The 23,730-nt window shown below is 39.8% G+C and overlaps 1 protein-coding gene across 6 annotated transcripts in view; it reads right to left on the bottom strand.

Annotated features, from left to right (window-relative positions):
* Positions 1-23,730, bottom strand: part of asap2a (ArfGAP with SH3 domain, ankyrin repeat and PH domain 2a) — a 76,780-nt gene that overhangs the window by 33,501 nt on the left and 19,549 nt on the right. For all 6 annotated transcript variants that reach the window (XM_079833169.1, XM_079833167.1, XM_079833166.1 and 3 more), the window contains exon 2: positions 12,172-12,244. In XM_079833169.1, the coding sequence (XP_079689295.1) occupies positions 12,172-12,244 (73 nt within the window). The remainder of the gene's footprint in view (positions 1-12,171; positions 12,245-23,730) is intronic.

Genomic DNA, 23,730 nt, shown 5'->3' with positions numbered 1-23,730 from the left:
ATGTCAATAAAGTCTACATTAAAATCTTAATCCATTCAAATTTAAATCCATTGCTTTAAAATGTGGCAAATTTCATTAAGTTAAAAACAGCCACTATTTAGACATAGAATGGATTAATGAAAGAGAACAAGTTTATTAAAGGGATAGTTTTTAATCGAAATTAATTACTCAACCTTATGTCATTCCAAACCTGTAAGACTTTCGTTCATCTTCGGAACACAAATGAAGATCTTTTTGATTAAATCTGAGAGCTTTCTCCATTGACCGCTAAGCAACTATCACATTGATGCTTTAAAATGTTCATAAGAGATCGTAAAACTAATCCATATGAATTGAGCACATGAATTGAAACGTGCTGCATAACATACAAGAATGAGCCTCATTGGTTCTGGCGGAAGCTCAAACGTACTGCGTAACACACGAGAATGAACCTCATTGGTTCTCACACGTCACGCAAACACGCTTGAGCTTCCGTTTACCACAACTGATGTGTGAGATGATGAAGGTTTATATGTGAATAAATGCCTGAATTCAATCTGTTAATCATATAAAAGCAATCAAGACTCTTCTAAATTTTGGACTAAACCATTCATATGGATTAGCTTGATGATCTCTTTATGTAGTTTTTGAAGCGTCAAAGTAGTAGTTGCATGGACTGTCAATGGAGGGACAGAAAGCTTCATCAAAAAGATTTTCATTTGTGTTCCAAAGACGAACGAAAGTCTTACGGGTTTGGAACGACATGAGGGTGAGTAATTAATGACAGAATTTTCAGTTTTGGGTGAATTATCCCTTTAAGCTCTACACACACACATGTAAGCCTAACATTCTCTGCAGTCGCAGTATAATGTGTTTTTCTTCCCCACTTATTTTTCTTTCCTACTGTTGCTTTCTTTCCTCCAGATTGTGTCATCTTGCATTCCAACATTATCAGTTACAGTCTACCTAATCACATCTACTTCGCACAACCACGGACACACAATCTACACAAACGGTCTATTTATTGTTTTAAGGAGTCTTCTCCACACTCCGTTCATTGTTATTGTACGGCGAGACAAAAAGACCCTGATAGAGCCTGATGGAAACTTAAACATATACAAAAACCCAGAACTTCCTCTTAATTCCACCAAACTCCCAGTTGTCGTCCTCTCCAGGGCAAAGCATAAAAGATGGAAAACAAGCAAGCATGTAATTCACTCATGCAGTGATGTTGCAAACTCCCCATAGTTTGTCTGCAGGGAAAATGTGTAATTTACAAGTACAGACATGTCATAAAATGTCAGGATACTAGTCAGTGTGCAAGCCTGTTTGTAATCAACACCTGGAGCTTTATTCGAGACTCCCTCGTGGGTGACCGTCTTCCCACAACTGGTTAACATTATCTAGCGCAATTTCCTCAAACAAAGACCGCCGCCAAGAATAGCCACACAATATCATTATATAATCAATGCCTTCTTATGAATAATTCATCCATAACTGATTTGTTTTAGTGCAGCTTGCGGTAGTTAGCTTGAGAGTTTTCTCTTTAGGTGACCTATTGTATCTTGATAGGAAGGACACAATGGGACAGGAAGTGAGGCAGTGGTGAGCTATCACTCTAAAGCTAGTCTAGAACTGGGGCCATGTGGCAACAACACAGCACAAAAACAAAAGGAAGACCTGGAGACGCACTCTAGCAGATCTTAGCGCTCATGTGCTTGAGTAGACTTGGAGCCCTGCCCAGGTCACAACAACAGGCATGGTAATTAAATACAGGCTAATAAGGATAATGGATATATGAAGGTCATATGCTGAGGAGATTCCATTCAATTGAAACCACAGTTTATTATACCTGACTGGGAAAGCAGAGATAGGGCATCTGTTGATGCTGTGTGTCGTTTGCCTACTCAGTTTGATGAACGGCTACACCTGCTTCAATGAATAAACACTTGATGAATACAAGCGAGACCACGAATGTGCAGTATATGCATTAGTAAAAACTGCTAACTCCAGCTCAAACTCAGGGAGTCCAGACTCCTATTAGTTTTATCTTTAATGCAGTAGTCTGAACATTAAAAAAGCTCTTTTCCAAAAACTAGCTGCCAGTGCCTACCATAAAAACAGTCAGATATCTTCTACACCAACATCCTAACTGAAACTGAAGTATATTTTGGGCTTCAACATCTTAGATCATTTCCGTTTAGACGCAGTTTAAACACTTAGCGTATGTTTATAGCCGAAACGTATAGTATTTCAAAGTATGTATTTGATAGCATACAACCATGTGCGAACAAAGGCGCTTGAAACATGCGCACTAGAACATTTCATCTTTGTCCAGTGTCTGCCTCTCACACAATTCCCCTTCAAACCAGGCTTCTATTGTAGAATATGCACGATTAGAAAGATTGGGCTGCACATACTAAGCTGATGATGGAATTATGTGAACTGTACTCTTAACCTTGCATACAAGTAAAAAACAGACTAAATTTAGGCTTTAATGGTCACTAGCATTACACAATTAGCGCTCCTCAGGCAAAATGCAAACATTTACAGTTGATTCTGAAAGAATGTGATGTTAGCATGTTGCTAAGTTAACAAGACAATACTGAAGCACAAATACTGGTATTTGATATTAATAATTTATATTACTTTAAAATATTTTACAGTATTGATTAAAACGCAAATTAATTTACAAAACAAATCACTCGCTATCTTGGATGAGCTTGTCACAATGCATTCTGGTATTGCCTTATCCATAAACACAAATACTGGGTGAAATTATAAATGTTTTATTACTTGCTATTTTAACAATATTTTAAAGTATTGAATAAAATACAAGTATATTTATAAACAATAACTCGCTATCTTGGATGTGCTCGTACCATTGCATTCTGGTATTGCCTTATCTATAAATTACAGTGCTTTAGAAATGAGTGAAAAATTATTATTTTCTTAAAAAGGCAACGTGATTTTCGCCCCGTTTCCACCAAAATTACCTGGAACAATTTGTACAGGAACTTTTTTTCCCCCAGACCTGCTACTGTCTGCGTTTCCACTGCGGTCTAAAGTACCGTGAAGATTAGGCAAATTAGTCCAGAGACGTGGGACTGCTCCTCCCGGTCAGCGACAGACAGTAATCATTTTTGCACAACACTGTCTGCAACAATAACAAGTATGGAGGAGATTCAAGCAGTGCTGCTTTTGCTGGTTATCTATTGGTTTACTAAAGAGGTAATTAACAAAACAGCGGAAAAGAGACGAGCACTGATACTAAAGCGTATCGAAAAGCTAGATTTAAAATAAGACAGCGCATGTTATTATCAGCTATTACGGACATTGACCGTGAGATGGCTCAGACGAACGTGCGCCATCGGGCAGAAAGAGCAAGACTGCTATTTACTGAACGCAGAACGAACCTCGCAAAAGACTTTTAAAAATGCCGGTTGAAATAAAATGCTGCGTGAGCTCAACCAATCAGCATGTTCAGCGCCCAAATCCCACTCCCGAAAGTTCCTGAACTTTGAAAAAGTACTACCTCGAGAGCAGGGACTTTCGGAGGGGAAAATATTTACCCGGAACTTCATTTAGACCCTGGTTCCTGCGGTCGAAACACACCGAGTACCACCCCAAAGTTCCTAGTTTCTGGGGAAAGTTCCTGCGGTGGAAACGCGGCTATAGTAACCTATTGTTTGCAACAGGACTCACATTGGGAATATGCCTAAAAAAGATGCCAGAGAGCTCAATAATGTAGAACACACTGAATGGGTCATTTTACTTACCCTCAATGGGATTTCAAACGGGAAGTGCAAAATGATAAACTTCTAGCAAATAACCCTCACTTACCAGAAGGAATATCATTGGATTACTGTAAAAGCGTTTTTCCTTAGCCTGTATGCCATGTTGTCTATAGATATTAGGTTAATGGAGAATTTTCCTTTCGACCAACTACTTGGTAATGTACTTGGTCACAATCTTTAGCAACAACATGCAAAGCTCATTCTAAATCTCTCTGGATGAGGGTGTCTGCTAAATACTTTAAATATCATTAGTAAAGATAAGATATTGATTCTCCTTTGATCAAGTTATGACAGATTCTGAGGCCCTACTGCAACTTAAAACATATAAGTCACCTCTGTCTCTCTCCAGCCCTCCATGACAAAGGAGAGGAAGAAGAGCAGTGGGAGAGTGTCTGATTATGAGCTGTGAAGACCTGTTCCTTCAAACCACCAGCTGTATCAGAGTGACTCATCACATCTCATTGCAGGCCTGCAGACTTTTCCAATGTCATATACCCATTTCCCATTGATAATGCAAGTGCCATTGCATTCTACAAATTTTTCCCTGAAGAATGTTTTGAATGCTTTCAACACACCCGGTGAATACTTAAAGTCTTTTACAAAACAAGGCATGTGGGGTTCTGAATATTACAGCAGAGCTTATGATCTCCACACGGTTTGACATTCACAGTAGGGCTCTTCACATACAGCTGATGCCGCCGCTAATGTTATGACAATAAATCTCCAGACCTGGCGGTGTGTGTACAGCCTCAACACAGGCTGTGTTTGGACTTCAAACATCCCATCTTGTGTTCTGCCGCAGTGACCGACTGTTCACTTGGATCTGGCTTTTGTTTTTAAAGCGACATATGTGCACTGCACATCGTCTGCTCGTCTGCAACGGCAAAACTTTGGCTCCAAGCTGTGTCCTTCCTTACGGTAACTCAACCCTAGCAGGCAGCTTTTTGTGCTGTGGCTGTCTGAATGAGCTTTTTGGGGGAATAGAATGACTGCTTTATTAGCCTTTTTCAGGGTCACCTTCAAAATCCGTCACACAAAAATATACAATTTAGGGCAATGACTTGGGTGTTAAGTTTATGAAACACCATTACACAAATATTGTTGCATGTGATTGACTTTTCTGACGGTTTCTGGCTACCCACTCACTGAGCTTATTATGTGGTTTCAAACAGAAACCACAGACACGATTGAGCCTGTGAGTGGAGGAGGGGTTGGTTCATGTGAGTAATGCTTGAGTCATTTAAACACCTATGTATATTGCACCTGGATTAAAGGGTTAGAAAAATCCCCCATCATAAGTCACAATCTACTCCTAGAGTTTATCTAGAACCAGCTTTTGATGCTAAATATAATTAATACAATATAATAATACAGTTAGTTCCAGTACTTACATTTGTTTGGGAGTTCTAAGAGTGCTAATATTTAGTTCAAAAGCACTGGGAATTTTCAGTGCATCACTCCGCATTTCATATTTGAAATCAATGAAATATGACAACAACTGCCTCATCCATTTTGTTTCTAAATGCTTGAATCATGACAAAAAAAAAATGTTCAGCCTGGACAAAGCTAATGCGCATGCGCAATCCTAAACGCAGATCACTGCCTGTTTCTACAACAACCGGAGCTTCTAACGGCAGTTCACGCTGTAATCGGAGTTCACGGCCTTCCTATTATATATATATTCCTATATAAGTATAATATATATACTGTTGAGACATTCAGATGGTAGAGTCAGAATTTGGCGTAAACAGAATGAGAACATGGATCCATCATGCCTTGTTACCACGGTGCAGGCTGGTGGTGGTGATGTAATGGTGTGGGGGATGTTTTCTTGGCACACTTTAGGCCCCTTAGTGCCAATTGGGCATCGTTTAAATACCACGGCCTACCTGAGCATTGTTTCTGACCATGTCCATCCCTTTATGACCACCATGTACCCATCCTCTGATGGCTACTTCCAGCAGGATAATGCACCATGTCACAAAGCTCAAATCATTTCAAATTGGTTTCTTGAACATGACAATGAGTTCACTGTACTAAAATGGCCCCCACAGTCACCAGATCTCAACCCAATGAGCATCTTTGGGATGTGGTGGAACAGGAGCTTCGTGCCCTGGATGTGCATCCCACAAATCTCCATCAACTGCAAGATGCTATCCTATCAATATGGGCCAACATTTCTAAAGAATGCTTTCAGCACCTTGTTGAATCAATGCCACGTAGAATTAAGGCAGTTCTGAAGGCGAAAGGGGGTCAAACACAGTATTAGTATGGTGTTCCTAATAATCCTTTAGGTGAGTGTATGTATATGTATATGTATATATATATATATATATGTATATATATATATGTATATGTATATATATTTTTTATATATATATTTTTTTTATATATATATATTTTTTATATATATATATATATATATATATATATATATATATATATATATATATATATATATATATATATATATATATAAAAAAAATATATATATATATATATATATATATATATGAACTTATTACTTATGAATGGGAGAAAGTGCAACACCCAATACAGCAAATAAGCCCCGCCTTCTAAATAGATAATATATAAAGTCTTTGATCTGATGGACACTTTACCATCCCATGAGGCCACGGGAGAGGAGATGTGAATGGCAGTGAAGCGAAGCAACTGGCGACATAAGTCACATGACAATATGGTGGATGTAGTACACCCGGATTTCATTCATACTACACGCAATTATACTATAACACCTACTTAGATGTACTACGAACAAAACAAGTGACTGTCTTTATGAGCGAATCACTGAATCATTCCTTCAACTGATTCATTTAAAAACACTGATTCAATCAGGAACAAAAAAGTGACTAGCTGCATCCTAAAATTACTATAACATTTGATAGGAAACTTTGCAACCTATATAAAAATAAAAAAATTTACATTCTCTAAAGTATGCATGTGTTTGGTACAAATGCAGTCCAAATGTACTAAATCCACTATGCTAGCTTTGTCATGTAACCTACAGTGACAGTTGCTATTCACAATTCCATTTTGTGAATACTAAAGATTTGGACATACTGCATTTTATATATTGTGTAGAAGTACACGGTTTTAGACACAGTCTTTAAAAGTGAGCCATTGAATCATTCATTCAATTGATTTGTTCAAAAACACATTCATTGCGGAATGAAAAACCTACCGTGTTGAGCTGAGATGTTACAGTTCATTCTGCTGTAAACTATTTTTTTTTTGGCAGAGCAAATAACTGACAATATAGTGTCTAAAGTGTAAGTGCAGTAAATCAATATTAAAGGCATTTGGAGCTCTTGGTATTCTTGCGTGTGTAATAGTGATATTTATAATAAATCTGCCAAATTTAGGTAGCCAATTATTTTGTTGTACAATTTATTATATTTATGTACAACTTATTTATAATTTAGCATAGCAACACCCTATAGCAACTATGTAGCAAAGAGTGTAAAAACACCTTGTTATGTGTGATTTAGTGAAGGTTTTCATTCAGCCTTGCTCTTCAATTATCCTCTACACACCAGTAGGGACAAAAGTCCTCCTCCGGTGACATCACTAGACAATTGATACTGTGAGTGACACCTGATGCCAGCTCAATCCAAGGTTTCATTATTGGCAAAAACCCTCCAGCAGGCCTCAGGCTCCAACCAGATATGGGAAAGATGCTCCAGTTCTGTCAGCGTCTCTCACTCTCTCTCCTCCTCCACTCTCTCATTCTTTCTGGGCAGCCTGCAGCTCGCTGTCTGCGATAGACTACGATCGTCATGCATAAATAATCCAGCACTGTTCGACAAAAGTGCTTGTTTCTTGGGCTGAAGTGAGAACACTAATGTGTCATGATTGAGAGTTGATCTCTTTCACCTTGCTGAAGACACACTGGCAGCTTATTCAATAAAAGGCTCTTGGTAAGAGATAGCATGCGAAGAGACAAATAATGATGTAAATGCTGTGACTTCAAGACTGTAACAGCCTGTGCTTCTTGGTCTTGCGAATGGACCACATGAGGATGTTTTGTGAGAAAAACACCTCCTGCTTAGCCTGATGTCGTCATACTCAGATTCTAGTCAGAATAGGAGTCTGATACTGCTCCATTAAGCTGTGATTATGAGGCGTGTTTCAACCAAACCAGGAAAGAAACCAACCAACCAGAGCAACGAAGAAGGCGAAGCGGTCAAGCGGAGCTAGTTGATAGATTAAACTTTCGCTGTATCCGGTCAGCAAAACTCCGAACACATCTTCCTTTCTTAAGAATGACTTCAGTGCGGTTCTTTGTTCTGTCCTCAAAGAAAAGCTTAACTCCAAGTCTTCCAGAGTCGCGCCCAAAGCGATTCGAAGGGCCGCTGTTCGCCAGCTTCTTTGTTTACAATTAGCACGCTGAACCGCGGCAACTCTGCCGTCATTATGGTAAGCCCGCCCACCGACTCTATACACGATGTGATTGGCCTGACTAGAGTTTGGTTTTTCCAGCTCGCAACCCAACGGAGAGTTGCAAGACTACCCAGGCTGCAAACTAGATTTACTGCTGCTAGGGTACGTCTAGATTTCTAGGCTACTGTGACTTATCACTAAAATAGAAATTCAAGAGTTATAGCATATATTTTTCTACTTTTGAAGTTACTAACCACCACAGCTTCACAATTAATATAGAGACGGTGTGACTAATTCACACACAATCGCTCTCTCATTAATGCATTCAAATAAATGTACTCTCACAGAGCTCATTTATCTGTATCTAGTTTAGAACGAGCAGAAATCTTACGAAATGTTACAAACCATAGATAAAATATCTGCTGAAAGTGAGCTATGATGTCAGAGCACTCCTTTAGGAAAATATATCCCACCTTTAATAGTCAAGCATATTTACAGTACAAATCTCGTCAGGGAACTATGAGGGCAAAAACACAAAGCAAAAAACAAACCAAAAAAATCATTAATTAATCATAATTAAGGTAAAATTTAGTTTTTAGGTCAAATCGTCCAGCCCTATTATAAACTATAATCATTGGCTTCCGTAATATGGCAGCGCGCAAGTCGAGTTTTAGCGAAAGATTGACCTCTGACCCGACGCAGAAGGCCTTTATTAACCCCCCTGGAGCCATATGGATTGTTTTTATGATGTGCTTGGATGGATGTGCTTTTTTGGGCTTTAAAATATAAGGTTTCATTCACTCCCATTATAAAGCTTAGAGAAGCTAGGATATTTTTAATATAACTCTGATTGTATTTGGCCTATACACCAAGGATGGATTATGGGTGATTTTATGGGATTTTATAATTTTGTATTTGCATTTTGTAAATCTTTGTGATATAGTGTATTTGCTTAACCACAATGTTGACTGATATAAAGAGCAGATAGTTTTACCTAATAACTTTCCCATTAAAGAGTGTTAAAATAGGAAAAACATATACTGTACATTATTTTTTTAATTGCCACATTAACACTTGTCATCCTGTGATCATTGTAGCATCTGCTGAGACAATGATAACAGACGTTAATTTCAAGAGGATTCAAGATCCCAGCAGTGAATTCCACACTCCAGCAGTGATTTTAACACACTGTCACGGTTCTCTCCAGGTGTGAATTAGACCTATTTCTGCACCTCTGCATGTGACCCAGCAGTTCAGAGCGCTCTGATGAGGAGATTTGTCTCTCCCACATCAACATTGAGAGATTTACATAACGGGGCTGTCTGGCCTTTCTAAAGCCAGCTAAGAGCAGATGTCCTGTTCCTCAATGAAAACAGAATGTGTTAAGAGCAGAGAAATTAATCAGACTCACCATGGGTTACCAGCCTGTGAGCAGAGAGTCTCTGATTTATTACTGCGGAAGAACATGATGTGAAGGATTATGAAATATAGCTTCTCTTATGAATAACCACTTTTAATTGATCTAAAAGGGTGTTGCTATATGGTTGCTATGGGTTTTTTTTATTTGTTGCTAAGGTGAGGTGGGTTGTTCTAGATGGTTACTGGGTTGTAGCTAGGGTGTTCTGGGAAATTGCACAATATTTCGGTAGCATATTGGTTATCATTTGACCCATTTTAACATTTAAATTACTCATCAATCGACATCAATTACCATTTTCAATCTGTACATTATAAAGTTCACTTGTTGCATTTAAAATAAATGGTTCTAATGTTTTAATTTTTATTTAGACAAAATATATCTATTTAATTATAATGCTGTGGTATGCTGTTGCATGTGTAGTATTTAAAACAACAGACTTTAGTTGTTTTTATTGTTTTATTTATATATAATGTTCATTTTTATATGACTATATTGTGATGCCTAAAAACACTTATAGCATTTGATATAATTTTGATTGATTTGTATTTTGCCTAAATATACTTGTAGCACATATGCTTACCTTAGCGTCACTATTATTAGCATTAATTTTGTATGATATGCAAATATGGTACGGATATTAAATAGTCAGGTGTGTGTAGATCAGTAAAATGCAAATAAGGAAAAAGGGATTGCAAATTAGTTTCAGCGATACTTCATCAAATGTGAATTTGCATAATCAAATGAGAGTCCCAGATCTTGCCAGAATAAAACGGCACAAAAGCACCGATTCCCGCGAACAGGAAACAATAACGGAACCACGGCTCTGGGAATCCCATCAGCATGTACGGGTGACAGACAGACATGAAGGGAGCGTCCTGGCACAGCTGTCCCCTGGGGTGTGGGAGACAGCTGTCCCGCCTGAACAGAGCCAGCAGTGTTCCTGGAAAAGTGTCGATCAGCAGAGCTCGCCCCTGCCTTCTCGTCTGGGCCTCCTTGTGTAGTTGAAACAAATTCAGTGTGTGAATGATCTGTGTTGTCATAGGCAGAGACAGGCAGCACAATGGAGAGCTGCTCAACCTCAGTACCGGCAGCCAGTGCAAAGAACAGCCCTTCAGTACACGCTGATAACTGGAGCCATTCAATCAAGCATCACTCGAAAACACTCCAAAACACTAATTATATTCCAGGAAGAGCGCAACTCATGGAAGCAGTCTCCTCCGGTGGGTCATAAAGATAAAAGCCTGTCATCTACATGAAGTTAACGCAGTCTCCTAAGCAGACGTGACTCGGTAGAGTGGAAAAACATCATTACTGGCTCATGTTAATGAGTTTTATTTCACAGCAATCATGTTTTGATGTGCATTATATGGAATAGCCCCACCCATAGTGAAATCTCATTGTTTTAAAATCCCAATTGATTTTGTAATTTTGTCATTTCCACTTTGACTGAAGAAAGAAACTTGACTATGGAAACCAATGGAACTCACGTCATATAATATTTGACTAATCTTACTCAGTAAGCCGTGTTGTTGGATGTTAAATATTAATCAGGACCAGTAACTTGACCCAGTGAGTTTGAAGTGTGGGCGGAGCAACTGTTGAAACTGTTGCTACATTACATTGCATTGGACATAAAAACACTCCTTGTGCAAACAAATTCACCGCCTTCAACAATACATTTTCTAAATTTGAATGGCAAGTAATTTTAATTTAATGAAATATTTTTCATCTATTGACAGAAATATGATTATATATATCAGTATTCAGTGTGTAGAGCAGTTTGTCCGTTTAGGGCTACTGTAGAAACCTGATGACGCAGAATGGCGATTTTAATGTAGTGTAAGGGGACCCACGGTATATGTAGATCGAAATGGCACGGGTAATAAAACAACATAACGGTTCATTGTGTGAGGTCTTTATACACCTCTGAAAACATAGTTATGTATATTATATTATATCAGGTCATCAGGTTTCTACAGTAGCCCTAAACGGACAAACTGCTCTACAGAGTGCTAGTCACTCTCTGCTCTCGCCGACGACAAAGTTTTTGTCCTGTGTCGGCCACCGTAGCTTCTCTATGTGCTTCAAAAGGGAGGGTTGAGCTTTGGGTAGTTTCAATTCACAACATCACCGCTACATGCTGCTAAAATTCACACACTGAACCTTTAAGTTGAGATAAGACCTCACCAACCAAAAAAAGTCACTTTAGACAACTAGTTGACCATCCTTCTGTCCTGCCCTAGTTAGTACATTATCAGCACTCTCCTCTTCAAATATCCCTTTGCAGAACCCATTGAGAAACTGAACATCTCCGATGATGAAAATCAAACACACTACCAACTTCACTCAGTTTTATACTAAAGAACAAACTGTTTTTCAGCTTGATCAACATATCATGTTTCAAAAGTGTCACCTATAGATAAAGCGGAGTACATTCCTTGTATCAGATGGATGCGCAGATGTGCTCCAGAGATTTCCTGACTGTAATCCAATCAGACTGCGGCCACATCACGAGACAGGCTGAGATGATGAATGACAGCGAGCCGAGGCAGTGAAGTGGCAGAGATCACTTACCCAGACCGGAGGCGTAAATGGCCTTAACTGACTTCTTCATCTTGTAAAGGACACTGCGGTCCACATCCAGGGCCTAAACACAGACACAGAAAGAAAGAGAGGGCGATGTAATGTGTGTATCCCAAAGCCTTTAGGACAGTAAAACAGATGCACATTACAGCACCACACGCATTTATCAAAGACCCTTAATTATCTTTAGGTCACACTCAAATATAAGTCTCACACAAGACTCTTGGGGGTGGGTGTTAGTGTGTGTGTACACGGGAGGCAGTCCCTGCTGTCTTCAGTGTGCAGGTGATTCATTATTCAAAAGCAAGCTCCTAAAAATACTCTAAAACAATCCCTGCTCAGCAAGAGCATCGGAAGTCTGCATGCAGGCCTGCACAGCTGAATCTGTAGACATCCATGAAAGAAAACTCACTAGGAGCACCGTAGGATGAAACACACACACACACACACACACACACACACACACACACACACAAATTAATATAACACTCAAAAAGAGTGTAAAGCATAAGCAAGAAACGAACATACTTTAAATAGCCTGAGTGTTACAATTATTGTACTGTTACAGTACATGATTCAATTCAATTGTGATTCACAAGCGCCCTATTGGGCTTTTCACACTGCAAATAACCCTGAATTATCGTAATTGAACCCCGATTTTAACACCTGGTAAATGACCGTTTCACACTTGTAATTTAGAAATTTATGAAACTCTGCTCTGGAGCAGGGTTAGCATTGGTTTTGTGGTGCAACCCTGCATTGCGGTACCAAACATGCATAGAGTATAACAATAGCCTATGGATAAACAGAAGGAATTTTTAAACCTGGGTAAGTGTGAAATGTGATGCAAGATTCTGTTTACCCCGGGTTTAGAATGACCCAGGGTTAGCTATTTCAAGTGGGAAAAGCCCTTATTCGTTTCTATAGTATGTAACAATTTATTTAGGTCTATTTCAGTTATAATGTAAATCAGGGGTTCTCAACCCTGGTTCTCGAGGCCCACTGTCCTACAGAGTTTAGCTCCAACCTTGATCAAACTCACCTGCCTGTAGCTTACTAGTAATCCTGAAGAGCTTAATTAGCTGTTTCAGGTGTGTTTGATTAGGGTTGGAGCTAAACTCTGCAGGACAGTGGGCCTCGAGGACCAGGGTTGAGAATGCCTGATGTAAATGTTGATTACTGTACAACACAATATACATTTTTAGTTTTATTTAGCTAATAGTGAAAGATGGATTCTGAAATCCACTACCGCTTCAATATAATTGCATATATCCTAATTAAATTCATAATCAAAGCCTCAATCAATCTTCATCCTCCTATATAATTATTATGATTCTTTCCAGTTATGATTTTGCTTATATCAAGAGGACCAATGATTGTTTCTTCCTTTAAATTTTCTTAAGTTTGTATTTGGTCTCTGAGTGTTGACTGAGGGTCCGTCCGTGATCTCTCACGAGAACACTTGATTTCAGTCATGTGTTTGGATTTTGGAGGCATCACACGCCTCTAACTCAATGGGAATGCAGTAACAGTGATTGCTCATTTAGCCCGGCTTCCAGAGATTAAATATGGATTTGTCTTTCATTTTATTTCATTTTATATTTCCTTTTACTGAAACCCTAAATAATTGTATGAATACAATTGTACTATAGAGATTGCTAATGTGTCGTCATCATGACGTATTCCCAGTGGTAAACGCAAAGCATTTTGGGAATCCGCGGCACAACGGGCGCCGGTCGCCATACTTCTTTGCATGGTGGGAAGAAAGCAGTGTTCAAGATGCCGTCTACCTGCTGTGTTATAAACTGCAATAGTCGTTCTCACGATAGAAGTGGCATAAAGCTTAAGAACGGGATTTACAAATATAAGTAAACACTTTGCAGTTTGAATGATGTCCTGTATGAACAAAATGACGGAGTATATTTTTAGTGTCCACTGTTCGATTGCGCCCGCTCCCCCCTCTCTCAGGCCGGCTACACACTGCAAGCGTGGCGTTTTCTGTGTCTGCACACCAGAAGCGTGTCTGACGCGGCGATGCTGCTGCTAGGTGACGAAGTGGAAGGCCTATACTTCATGTTAAACGCTTCCAACACGCGTGCGTGTCGCGTGAAAGATAGGCGTCTGTTCTATTTCCAGCATGCACGCGTTTTCCGCTTCTCACGCAGGCAGTGTGCACGCTCTAACCTGTTAACATGGGAGCCGAAATAAATACGGACACGCCACCCTTGCAGTGTGTAGCCGCCCTCACACACACACACACACACACACACACAGAGACAGACAGGTTTGTTCAATTCTGACTGTATGCAGATAGATGAGAGCGAGGAGTGTGGTGCTTAAAACATTAGCATAACTTTGAACGGACGACAGTTTTCTGCCCCACTTTTACAATCTCCAGGTCCTAGACCCATCCATCTGTAAAAAAGACTGCAGCGACTTGAATTCTGAAAACTTTGCGTGTGTGTGTGTACGCACTAACAACACTTAATATCATGTATTTGTATATATATGGGTGCTGGAAGTTGGGCAACAGTTTGACGTCCCTTGACCAGTCGCTCAGCTCGTAAGGGTCCAGTCATTTGATTCCCTTTTTCTCATCAGATCTCGTCTTTGCATTAGGATTTAGTTTTAGGCAATATGGTCCGACAATGTTTTCTTTAGCCCGCTGCATTTTGTAGGATTATATTCTGTTTTTCTCTCTAATGTTTAATTATTTTCATGCCAGAACACTAGCCTGCTATGCCAGGCCATGTAAACGGGCCAAACGTACCCATAATTCTTTGCATTCTGATGACGTTGCCGCCCATTTGGTCACATGTCTTAGCGATCTCTATAGTCTGCCTCTCACTGAGAGAGAAGCAAATGCTATCAGCATGTTTTGTTGAAGTGCTTTGTTGATATGTAGTTAAGACTCTCCAACCTTGGGAGAGCTGTGATGCTAGGGAGCTTTTGTGTGTGTGCGTTGCATGATCTGTGCAGGCCCAATATTGAAGATGGACACGACACCAGACTTGAAGACGCCTTTCTGCGACCTCCGAGGTCAACAATGATCTAATTCTAGTGATGGGGCGACAACTAGTCTATCTAGTTTAGTGATATGCTCTGCTATCTATCCTTGTGTGGAAATTTACCGTGACTGTGCATTTTCTCTGCCAATCAGAATCATTCCAAATGGCAATAATGACGTGGTTAGACCTTGAAAACAGTATAACTGTTCAGAAATTGTATGTACGATAGGTGGAGGCGGGGAGACTGTTAGAGGGAGTGCGGCCTACGAACTCCTTGTGAGACTTGAAGCTGGCTTCTGCTGATGAAACTGCAAACTATTCTTCATAAAAAAATTTCTTTAATTAATCTAACTCCTGATTCTTGGTCTTCATTTTCACTACTGGTCCTGGGTCCTAAGCTGTTACCCCAACAATAGCTACATCTAATTTTTAACCCTTTTGACAGTATTTATATTTGCTCTGAAATGGCTTTAAAGATTGAGACCAAAGCATAATTCGAGACATGTTTTGATCTTAATAATATTTATTTATTTTTATTTGCCTCAATACAAGGAAGCTTAACTTGCCTGACAGACATCTCTGGCTGGATGAAGGAGCATCACCTTCAACTCAATCTTGCAAAGACAGGACTGCTTGTGGTGTCAACCAACAGTACCTCATCACAATTTCTCCATTCAGCTAGGTTCATCAACCATAAGTCCGTCCAGAACAGCCAGGAACCTCAGAGTTGTGATTGATGACCAACCCGCTCCTGCAGATTTGCATTATACAACATTAGGAAGATTAGACCCTTCCTATTAGAGCAGGCCACACAACTCCTGGTCCAAGCTCTTGTTCTCTTCAGACTGGACTAATGTAAATGCTCTTCTAGCGGGCCTTCCGGTATGCACTATCAAACCCCTGCAACTGATCCAGAATGCAGTGGCAAGTGTGATCTTCAACGAGCCGAAGAGAGCGCACGTTAGGGTTGGGTACCGAACTCTGTACTTTTAAGGGCACCAACAAAATTACGTCGGTACTACAGAGTACCGATTCACGTTAAATCAATCGGTACCAAATCTCGGTACCTGAGAACGCATATTGTGATATAGACTAGTGTCTGTGAATATTAAACCGCATAAAGACCATTTAAATACGAATCATGCGTGTCTCTGTGCGAATGAATGCGTAGACGCGCAGTTCACAGTATATGGGTTTACCTCACACACACACACTCTCACTCAGAATCGCGTGTGACGGTCGCCTGTTTCCATCTCTGCCTCTCATGTGAGGACATGAACGCACGAACATCATCTCCAGATCCACTGAGTCAATTCATGAGCATTTTACCGTTTCATTTGAGAAAAACTACCGTCATATCATAAACACACAGAAACTCAAACTCACGGCAACCCGTCAAAATAAAAGTTTGGCTAACTTGCCAAATAAATTACTGTTGTACAGAAGAATTTAGATACGTCTCAATTTAAAAATAATACTAATACTAATGTAATAATAATAAATTATCAAAACTTTTTTTTATAAATTACAATTTTTCTTCATGTTTTAATTTGAACCATTTAAAGCTCAGTTGTGCAGCACTTTGTTTGACAAAGAAGTTTAATTAAATTAAAAGATAAATTAAATTAATGTCTTATGTCTTCATTTGTTAACCAGAAAATACATAAACACATAATTTGTGGGAAATCTTTTCATAGGAATTTAATTAAAACGAAAAAATAATAATATGGTTGTTTCGATACCAGTTAAAATGTGAACGGTACCCAACCCTAGCGCACGTCACACCTCTCTTCATCAGTTTGCACTGGTGCTCACCTAGAAAGCAACCGCCGGCTCTGCACCAATATACCTAAACTTGTTTGTTCAGACTTATGCACCCTCTAGAAGCTTGCGTAGTTGCGTTCTGCAAGTGAACGACGCCTAGTGGTGCCATCCCAAAGAGGCATGAAATCACTCTCACAGACCTTTTCCTGGACCGTTCCCAGCTGGTGGAACGTCCTGCCTATCCCAATTCGAGCAGCCGAGTCTGTCGCCATTTTCAAAAAACATCTTAAGACACATCTTTTCCAGCAGCACCTGACCAATAAAGACTAGCACTTAACTATTCTATTCTATTTGTTTTTTTTTAAATAACAAAAATTGTGCTTTAGCATACTATGTGTACTCCTCTAGATTAACTGAGACTTGTTACAGCACTTGAATGCTGTTGCCCCTTGTTTGTTTAGTTGCTTCTATTGCTCTCATCATTTGTAAGTCGCTTTGGATAAATGCATCTGCGTCTGATCATATGCATCAAGCGTTAAAAACGGAAATAGCATATACACATTATAGTTACTCTATTGAACAAGCTCGGCTCAGATGTGGTTAACTGATCACGCATCCTCTTCCTTCACCTCTCAGTACCTCTGCTCATAAAGCCTCAAACCACCAGGCAAATCTAATGAAACACCGACCCCAACACCGTCTGTCATTTGGCCCCATTCACAGGAGCCTCCGCTGGGCCCAAAATGGAAGAATGTAAATCCTGCTTTTATTAAAAATGCTGTGTAATATTTATTTTCCAAATATATCATAGGGAAGCTTTCCAGATGCTCTTCTAGCAGTTGGCTGTGTTTTATTCAGCCGAGTTTTCAGTTTCAGAGCGGTAGGTAGAATGACAATGCTTTTAGTAGCGAGTGAGCCGGACGTGAACCACCAAAACCAAGACGCCTGACATAGCAAAGTGAAAGCTTACTGAGCAAACACTACAGTTATTTATAAACCAGTTCATTAAGTAAAAATAGAAAGAAAGTCCCCACATTATTTCATGAAACTACAACCAATTTAGTAACCACAGGAAGTACGTATCAGCCAAACTTTTTCCTATAGTTATCTGTGTGAAGGATTATATTTCAGTACAAAAACAATGATATTTTCAATAAACATCAATAGAGTTATTAAAGTAGTGGTCGAGATGTGACCAACACTTGAACTTGACTTGAGTAAAAATAGGGAAGCGGTTTCATTTTATGCATTAGACCTCAGTGTCCTATTGGGATGTGGGTGGAAAACTCATTCAAATTTCACTACACAGTGTGTCTTTGTTTCACACACAAAGATCTACTATACAAATGCCTTTCATTGAAGTGACATGAGAATTGTTGGAGAAACAGGACTTTATTACAGTATTGATAAGTGGATTACTTGTACACCTGTCTCTTTAAGGATCACAATACTTGATTGCTCTGATATTTCTGGTATTAAAAAAATTCTGATATTAAAAAAGTACTTTGGTGGTACTGTGGTACAATAATGAAGCAGACGGCAATGCCATGGTACTTTTGTAAGTGATTTCAAAGGAAATACTGTATTCCTGCAGTTCATTTTCAATAAATCCTCCTTTTTTAATAGTACAATTCAATAAAAAAAACTGTAAATTTCCCACGCCTTACACATCTAGACTCTTATACTGCCTTACAGACTATGCATTTCCCTTTTATGTGCAGAAAGAGGTGCATTAGAGTGATGTGCCGTAAAATCTGACAGACTGATCAAGTATCTCTCTGTAATCTGAAACAACCACCGGCCTCCATTTATATTCATCTCTAGTACAGGCTCTTTTCTCTTTCACTTCATCTCATTTTACTGGCCTTTATTTTTATCTGTAAGTGAGGCACTCAGCCCTGGACAAACTGAGACTGAGCACATCTCGGAAGGAGATCTGACACTGTATTTCTTCAGCTACACCTTCAAATGTATCATGAAGGGAATTTACAAAGGCTCCACTGCTCATGAAGAGCATACAGGGTTAAAGAGGTTCTATGCTCACCGAAGTGCTGCTGTTATGACAACATGGTGGCATTTTTCCACTACATCTTTCAACATTAATCTTCATCGGTTTTCATTTAAATTGGTGAGGCACTAAATGGAGTCCTTGAAAGAATGCAGAGGGCAGAACTGAACACAACTGGCTGAACATCTGATGCATAAGGCACACAGCATAGGAAACCCTTCAGGAGTTTCAAAGTTGTCATCTGATTGGTTGAACTCTACAGGATTTCTGGGAGACGTGTGTGTCACTTTCTTTAACGGTCTGCCTGGAAACAGAGCCGTCGTGACGCCAAACCCCCTTATGGAAGAAGAAAGCTGTAGTGTTTACAAATGTGACAATGAGCGCATATCAGGATCATCTAAAGGGTGGATTTTCAAAAGTATGTGAAGTTTGTGGTGCCACTGTTGCAGTAAACTTGCACAGTGTTCTCAAATGAATCGTTTATTAGATGTACGCCGGTCTGTTATCGTATGGACATCGATTTTACATTTTAACGCCCCAAAACATGACACAGAACAAAAACAACTGTGATAGGTTGCTTTACATGTCGGTCAGACGTCCCCTTGGGTGGTCCTTGACCAATGAAAGCTGCAATTAAGTTTATGAAGGTCTGGCCAGGCGAGACTAGAACTGAACAGGCTAAGTGTCCAACAAACTTCATCAGTCAACGTTAGCAGAGAAACAAATGGGGGGACACACCAAATATGACAATTTAACATTTGAGTGATACTTTCATTATGTTGAAACCCATTCTGACAGGCTCCTCTGTAAGAGTGTTTGAGTGTTAAATAAGCATGCAGGGACCGACAATATGTTGTGTTAGTGTTTCTGACAGTGTGAAATGAATTACACACCTGCCACACGCTCACTCTCATCTGCAGAAATACCTCACTTCATCTGAAACTGAAAACAGTCCATTGTAAGGGCTGCACATTTCAAAAATTTGAAGGGGTCCTATTATGCTTTTTCACTTTCACAACTTTAGTTAGTGTGTAATGTTGCTGTTTGAGCATAAAAAAAGATCTGCAAGGTTAAAGCTCAAGTCCACTCCAAAGGGAGATATTTTAATTTAAAAGGGGGACTTCAGTGCTGGGAAGATGAATGTGTATTTAAACTGGGTCATTTATGTAGTAGAAATGTGAAATTATTTTTGAATTTGGTGCCTTCTAGACTGAGAAAAGACAGAAAATGTATTTTTGTCTCATGTGGATGAAAGACAACAACTCCCAGAATGCACTTGCTCCGCTGCTCAACAAGGCAACTCCCAAAGCCACGGCTACTGGTTATCACTTGCCCACCGCGGCACCGCCCCCACCGTTGTTTTGATTTTCATAGTGATAAAATAATTTTGTTCAGTTAGAGAATCGACACTACAATTAAAAACTGAACGTGTCTTTTCAATAAAGTGTGAGTGAGCTGAACGAAAGTCAGGCACAAATGTAGCAGGAGTCAGATTTCATTCATTCACGACGCGTGTCCAGTCTGGCGCATTTTCAGATCATGCCTATGGAAGCTTAACTTTCATAGGAAGTCATTGAAAAGTTGAAACACTCCCTTTGCTCTGCACCGCTCTGTGATTAATGCCCGAGCTGACCGGCCGTGCACATTTACATTCTGTGAGTGAGATCCCACCCCTGTGGGCGGGTTGAAAACATGCAGAACTAGCTCCGTCTACTGGCAGTAGTCTCTAGCCTCTGGCCAAAAAATCCTCCGATGACGCAAAATGACAATATTTGCGTCATCAAATAAAATGCATAATTCTCTCGTCTCAGGGGGACATATGGGGGGGAAATACGATAATTTGAATATACTACCGGGTTTTTACTGATACAAAGCTTAATGTTAATCGCTGAAGTAACCCTTTAACAGAATCCACTTTCCAAGAACTACAACGAACGACTCGTTTGGACTACAATGCTATTTTCCAGGCTTTGTGATGTCGAGTTACTCATTTAAATAATCCCCGCCCACGGAATACACAAAAAAGGTGCAAGACCTTGTTGAGCAGCATTAGAGAAGACAGTGCTGTCGGTACGTTGAAGATAAGCTGTTTTGTCCAAACCATTTCCAAAACTCATTTGTTTGACCTTCCTAAGGCTGATGAAAGTGGTTCAAATTGAGTTTAAACACTGTTCCTGAACATTATAATCCCAATGTGTGCTGCACATTTTACGGAGAACAGCTTCCAGAACCTAAGATGAGTGTGATGCAAAAGCTTCGCCTGAAATGGAGCAGTTCCCACCTTGTCGGGGCAATCTGTTGTTTATGGATCACAACTTGTAAGTAAGTATGTCTTATTATTTGTAGTTGTGTTTATTAACAGTTCCAATTATAAGTTATGTAGTTGCTATGATGTAAACAAAGGGCAAAGCTTTGCCTCTGCTCGCCTGTTAGTCAACATTACAGTATTGATGTAGTGTTTACTGTACATTTTGTAAACTCGCATTTGTAAGGCTGTTCACTGCCCCTTAGGAAAATTAACCATGGTTTTGTGAGCGATTCCTGTTTGTATTACCATAGTTTTCCGACAAATATCATGATACTACTCTGAAACGTCCTGTGAAATCTGTTCTGCATGATCCTCTAGTTTGTTAACATTCTTAAGTCTGAATCAGGCTTGAATTGGTTTGTAATTGACGGCATCCTTAATATTTACACCTGAGCAGATGAAACTCGTGGTTATGGTAAGGGTTGTGACATTTCCCGAACACAGGGTGCCAATCACAACACACTGAGCCAGCTAACCAATCACAGCACATTTCGTATTTTGGAAGGAGGGGCTTCACCGAAACCGGAACTAACAAAGCATTCGGGACTGGGAAGAGAGGTGCTGTAATAATGTAAAATATGTGAAAAATGAACAATCAAGCATGAAAGCATATTCTACTACACCCCGAATACAAAATCAAGAATAGGATCCCTTTAAGTAACATGACTGGGAGGTGCTGTGTAGGATGTTAACATGTGACCGCCCAATTTTCGCATACATCTGGTCTTTTCAGATCAATGCACAAAGAATGAAAAATGGCACGTTTTTCGTCTTCAAACCAAACTCTTCAGCCGACAAAGTTTAAATCCCGTCAACTACATGAATTGTGTGCTAACATTTAACATTAAGCACAACATTTCAGAGAGTGGTGTTGAAAATGATTCTGTAAAACTGAATTACGAATTTGATGTGGTCCAAGAAATTTTTCAGAAAATTTTTAAGTGGACTTCAGGGGGAAAAAACTGAGCCGAATATGACCTCTGTAATGTAAGAATGTGCTTCATTGCATTCTTTTTTCTTCTCTCTACTTCTAAAAGAGCAAGAGTGTCACAACTTCATCTTTGAAATCACTCGGGTGATAATGGGCGACACGGCATCTGCCACAGAAATGAGACATTCATTGTACTAGTGGTGTCCTGGCGTCATTAACCCGTGCTGCCGCACATACACCAACTTTATGAACAGAGCCAGCAGGCACTCCCCCATCTTTCATTTGCTTTATTTCCGCTAACTAATGTATAACAGACACCCTGAACACTGCCAAAACATTGCAAAACCAAAGGTTTGATGACTATCCCAGCACAGTAAAATAGGGACCTTCAAGTCAATATGACGTCAGGCACCATCTGTCCTGCTCTAGTCTGGAAAGCAGCATCTCTGAAGGTGCCAGGCCATCGCTGGGGTGACTGTGTCACTTTATATTCCCCACGCTGGCGGGAGAGCACTGGGTTTCAGAGCTTATCACCCCGTCAGACAGCAGTGACCCTGATTTATGGGACACCAGGGAAGAGTCACACCAAGGGCCAAATGGGTAGAACTTTCTCCTGACAGATGCGGCCATGTGTTAAGCTGACAGAACCAAGCCTCAAACCAATGGAGTATTGGTTAAAATAAGGAAAATAAAGACCATACTTGAAGTCAACTACTGAAAAATTTGATTCTATGCAGCTTTATGTCTAGATATGTCCAGTGACATGATGCTTATTCTTTCAATCGTATATATTAATATATTCCAAAAAATATACATTACATATGCAATTTATACATACAGTGACTGCAATACGCCTTTTCCATGATGAGCATGTTTTTAATTTCTTTTTTCTTTCTTTATTGAAAAGCTTGTTCATCCAAAAAACATATACAAATTAAAATCACTGGTCTAAGAAGAAGATTCTTCATTGCCAGAGGACATAGATCGGTGTTTAAGAACATTTCACTTTCAATCTAGGAAAGGACTAGCCAAGAAATCTAGACGTCTAAAAATCTAGAAATCTAGAAATCTAAATCTAATTTGCAGTCAGGTTGGCTTGCGAGCTGGAAAAACCAAACTCTGGTCAGGCCAATCACATCGTGTGTAGAGTCGGTGGGCGGGCTTAACATAATGACGGCAGAGTTTCCGTGGTTCAGCGTGCTACTTGTAAAAAAAGAAGCTGGCGAACAGCGGTCTTTCGAAACGGCTTTGGCCGCGACTCTGGAAGACTTGGAGTTCAGCTTTTCTTTGAGAAAAGAACAAAGAACGCCACTGAAGTCATTCTTAAGAAAGGAAGATGTGTTCAGAGTTTTGCCTACCGGATTACGGTGAAAGTTTAATCCATCAACTAGCTCCGCTTCACCTTCTTCGTTGCTCTGGTTGGTTGGAGCACTATCCTATTGCGTGCAGAGGGAATTTGAAAGACAACCGTTTATCCCGCCCCTCGGATTGAGCCCTGCTAATGGTGAGTTCCCAGACCCAACATCTTGAT

Source organism: Gobio gobio (genome assembly GCF_949357685.1).
Source record: "Gobio gobio genome assembly, chromosome: 13".
NCBI classification, from domain to species: Eukaryota; Metazoa; Chordata; class Actinopteri; order Cypriniformes; family Gobionidae; genus Gobio; species Gobio gobio.
The sequence above is the reverse complement of the archived record's forward strand: the minus strand, read 5'-3'. Positions and strand labels throughout refer to the sequence as shown.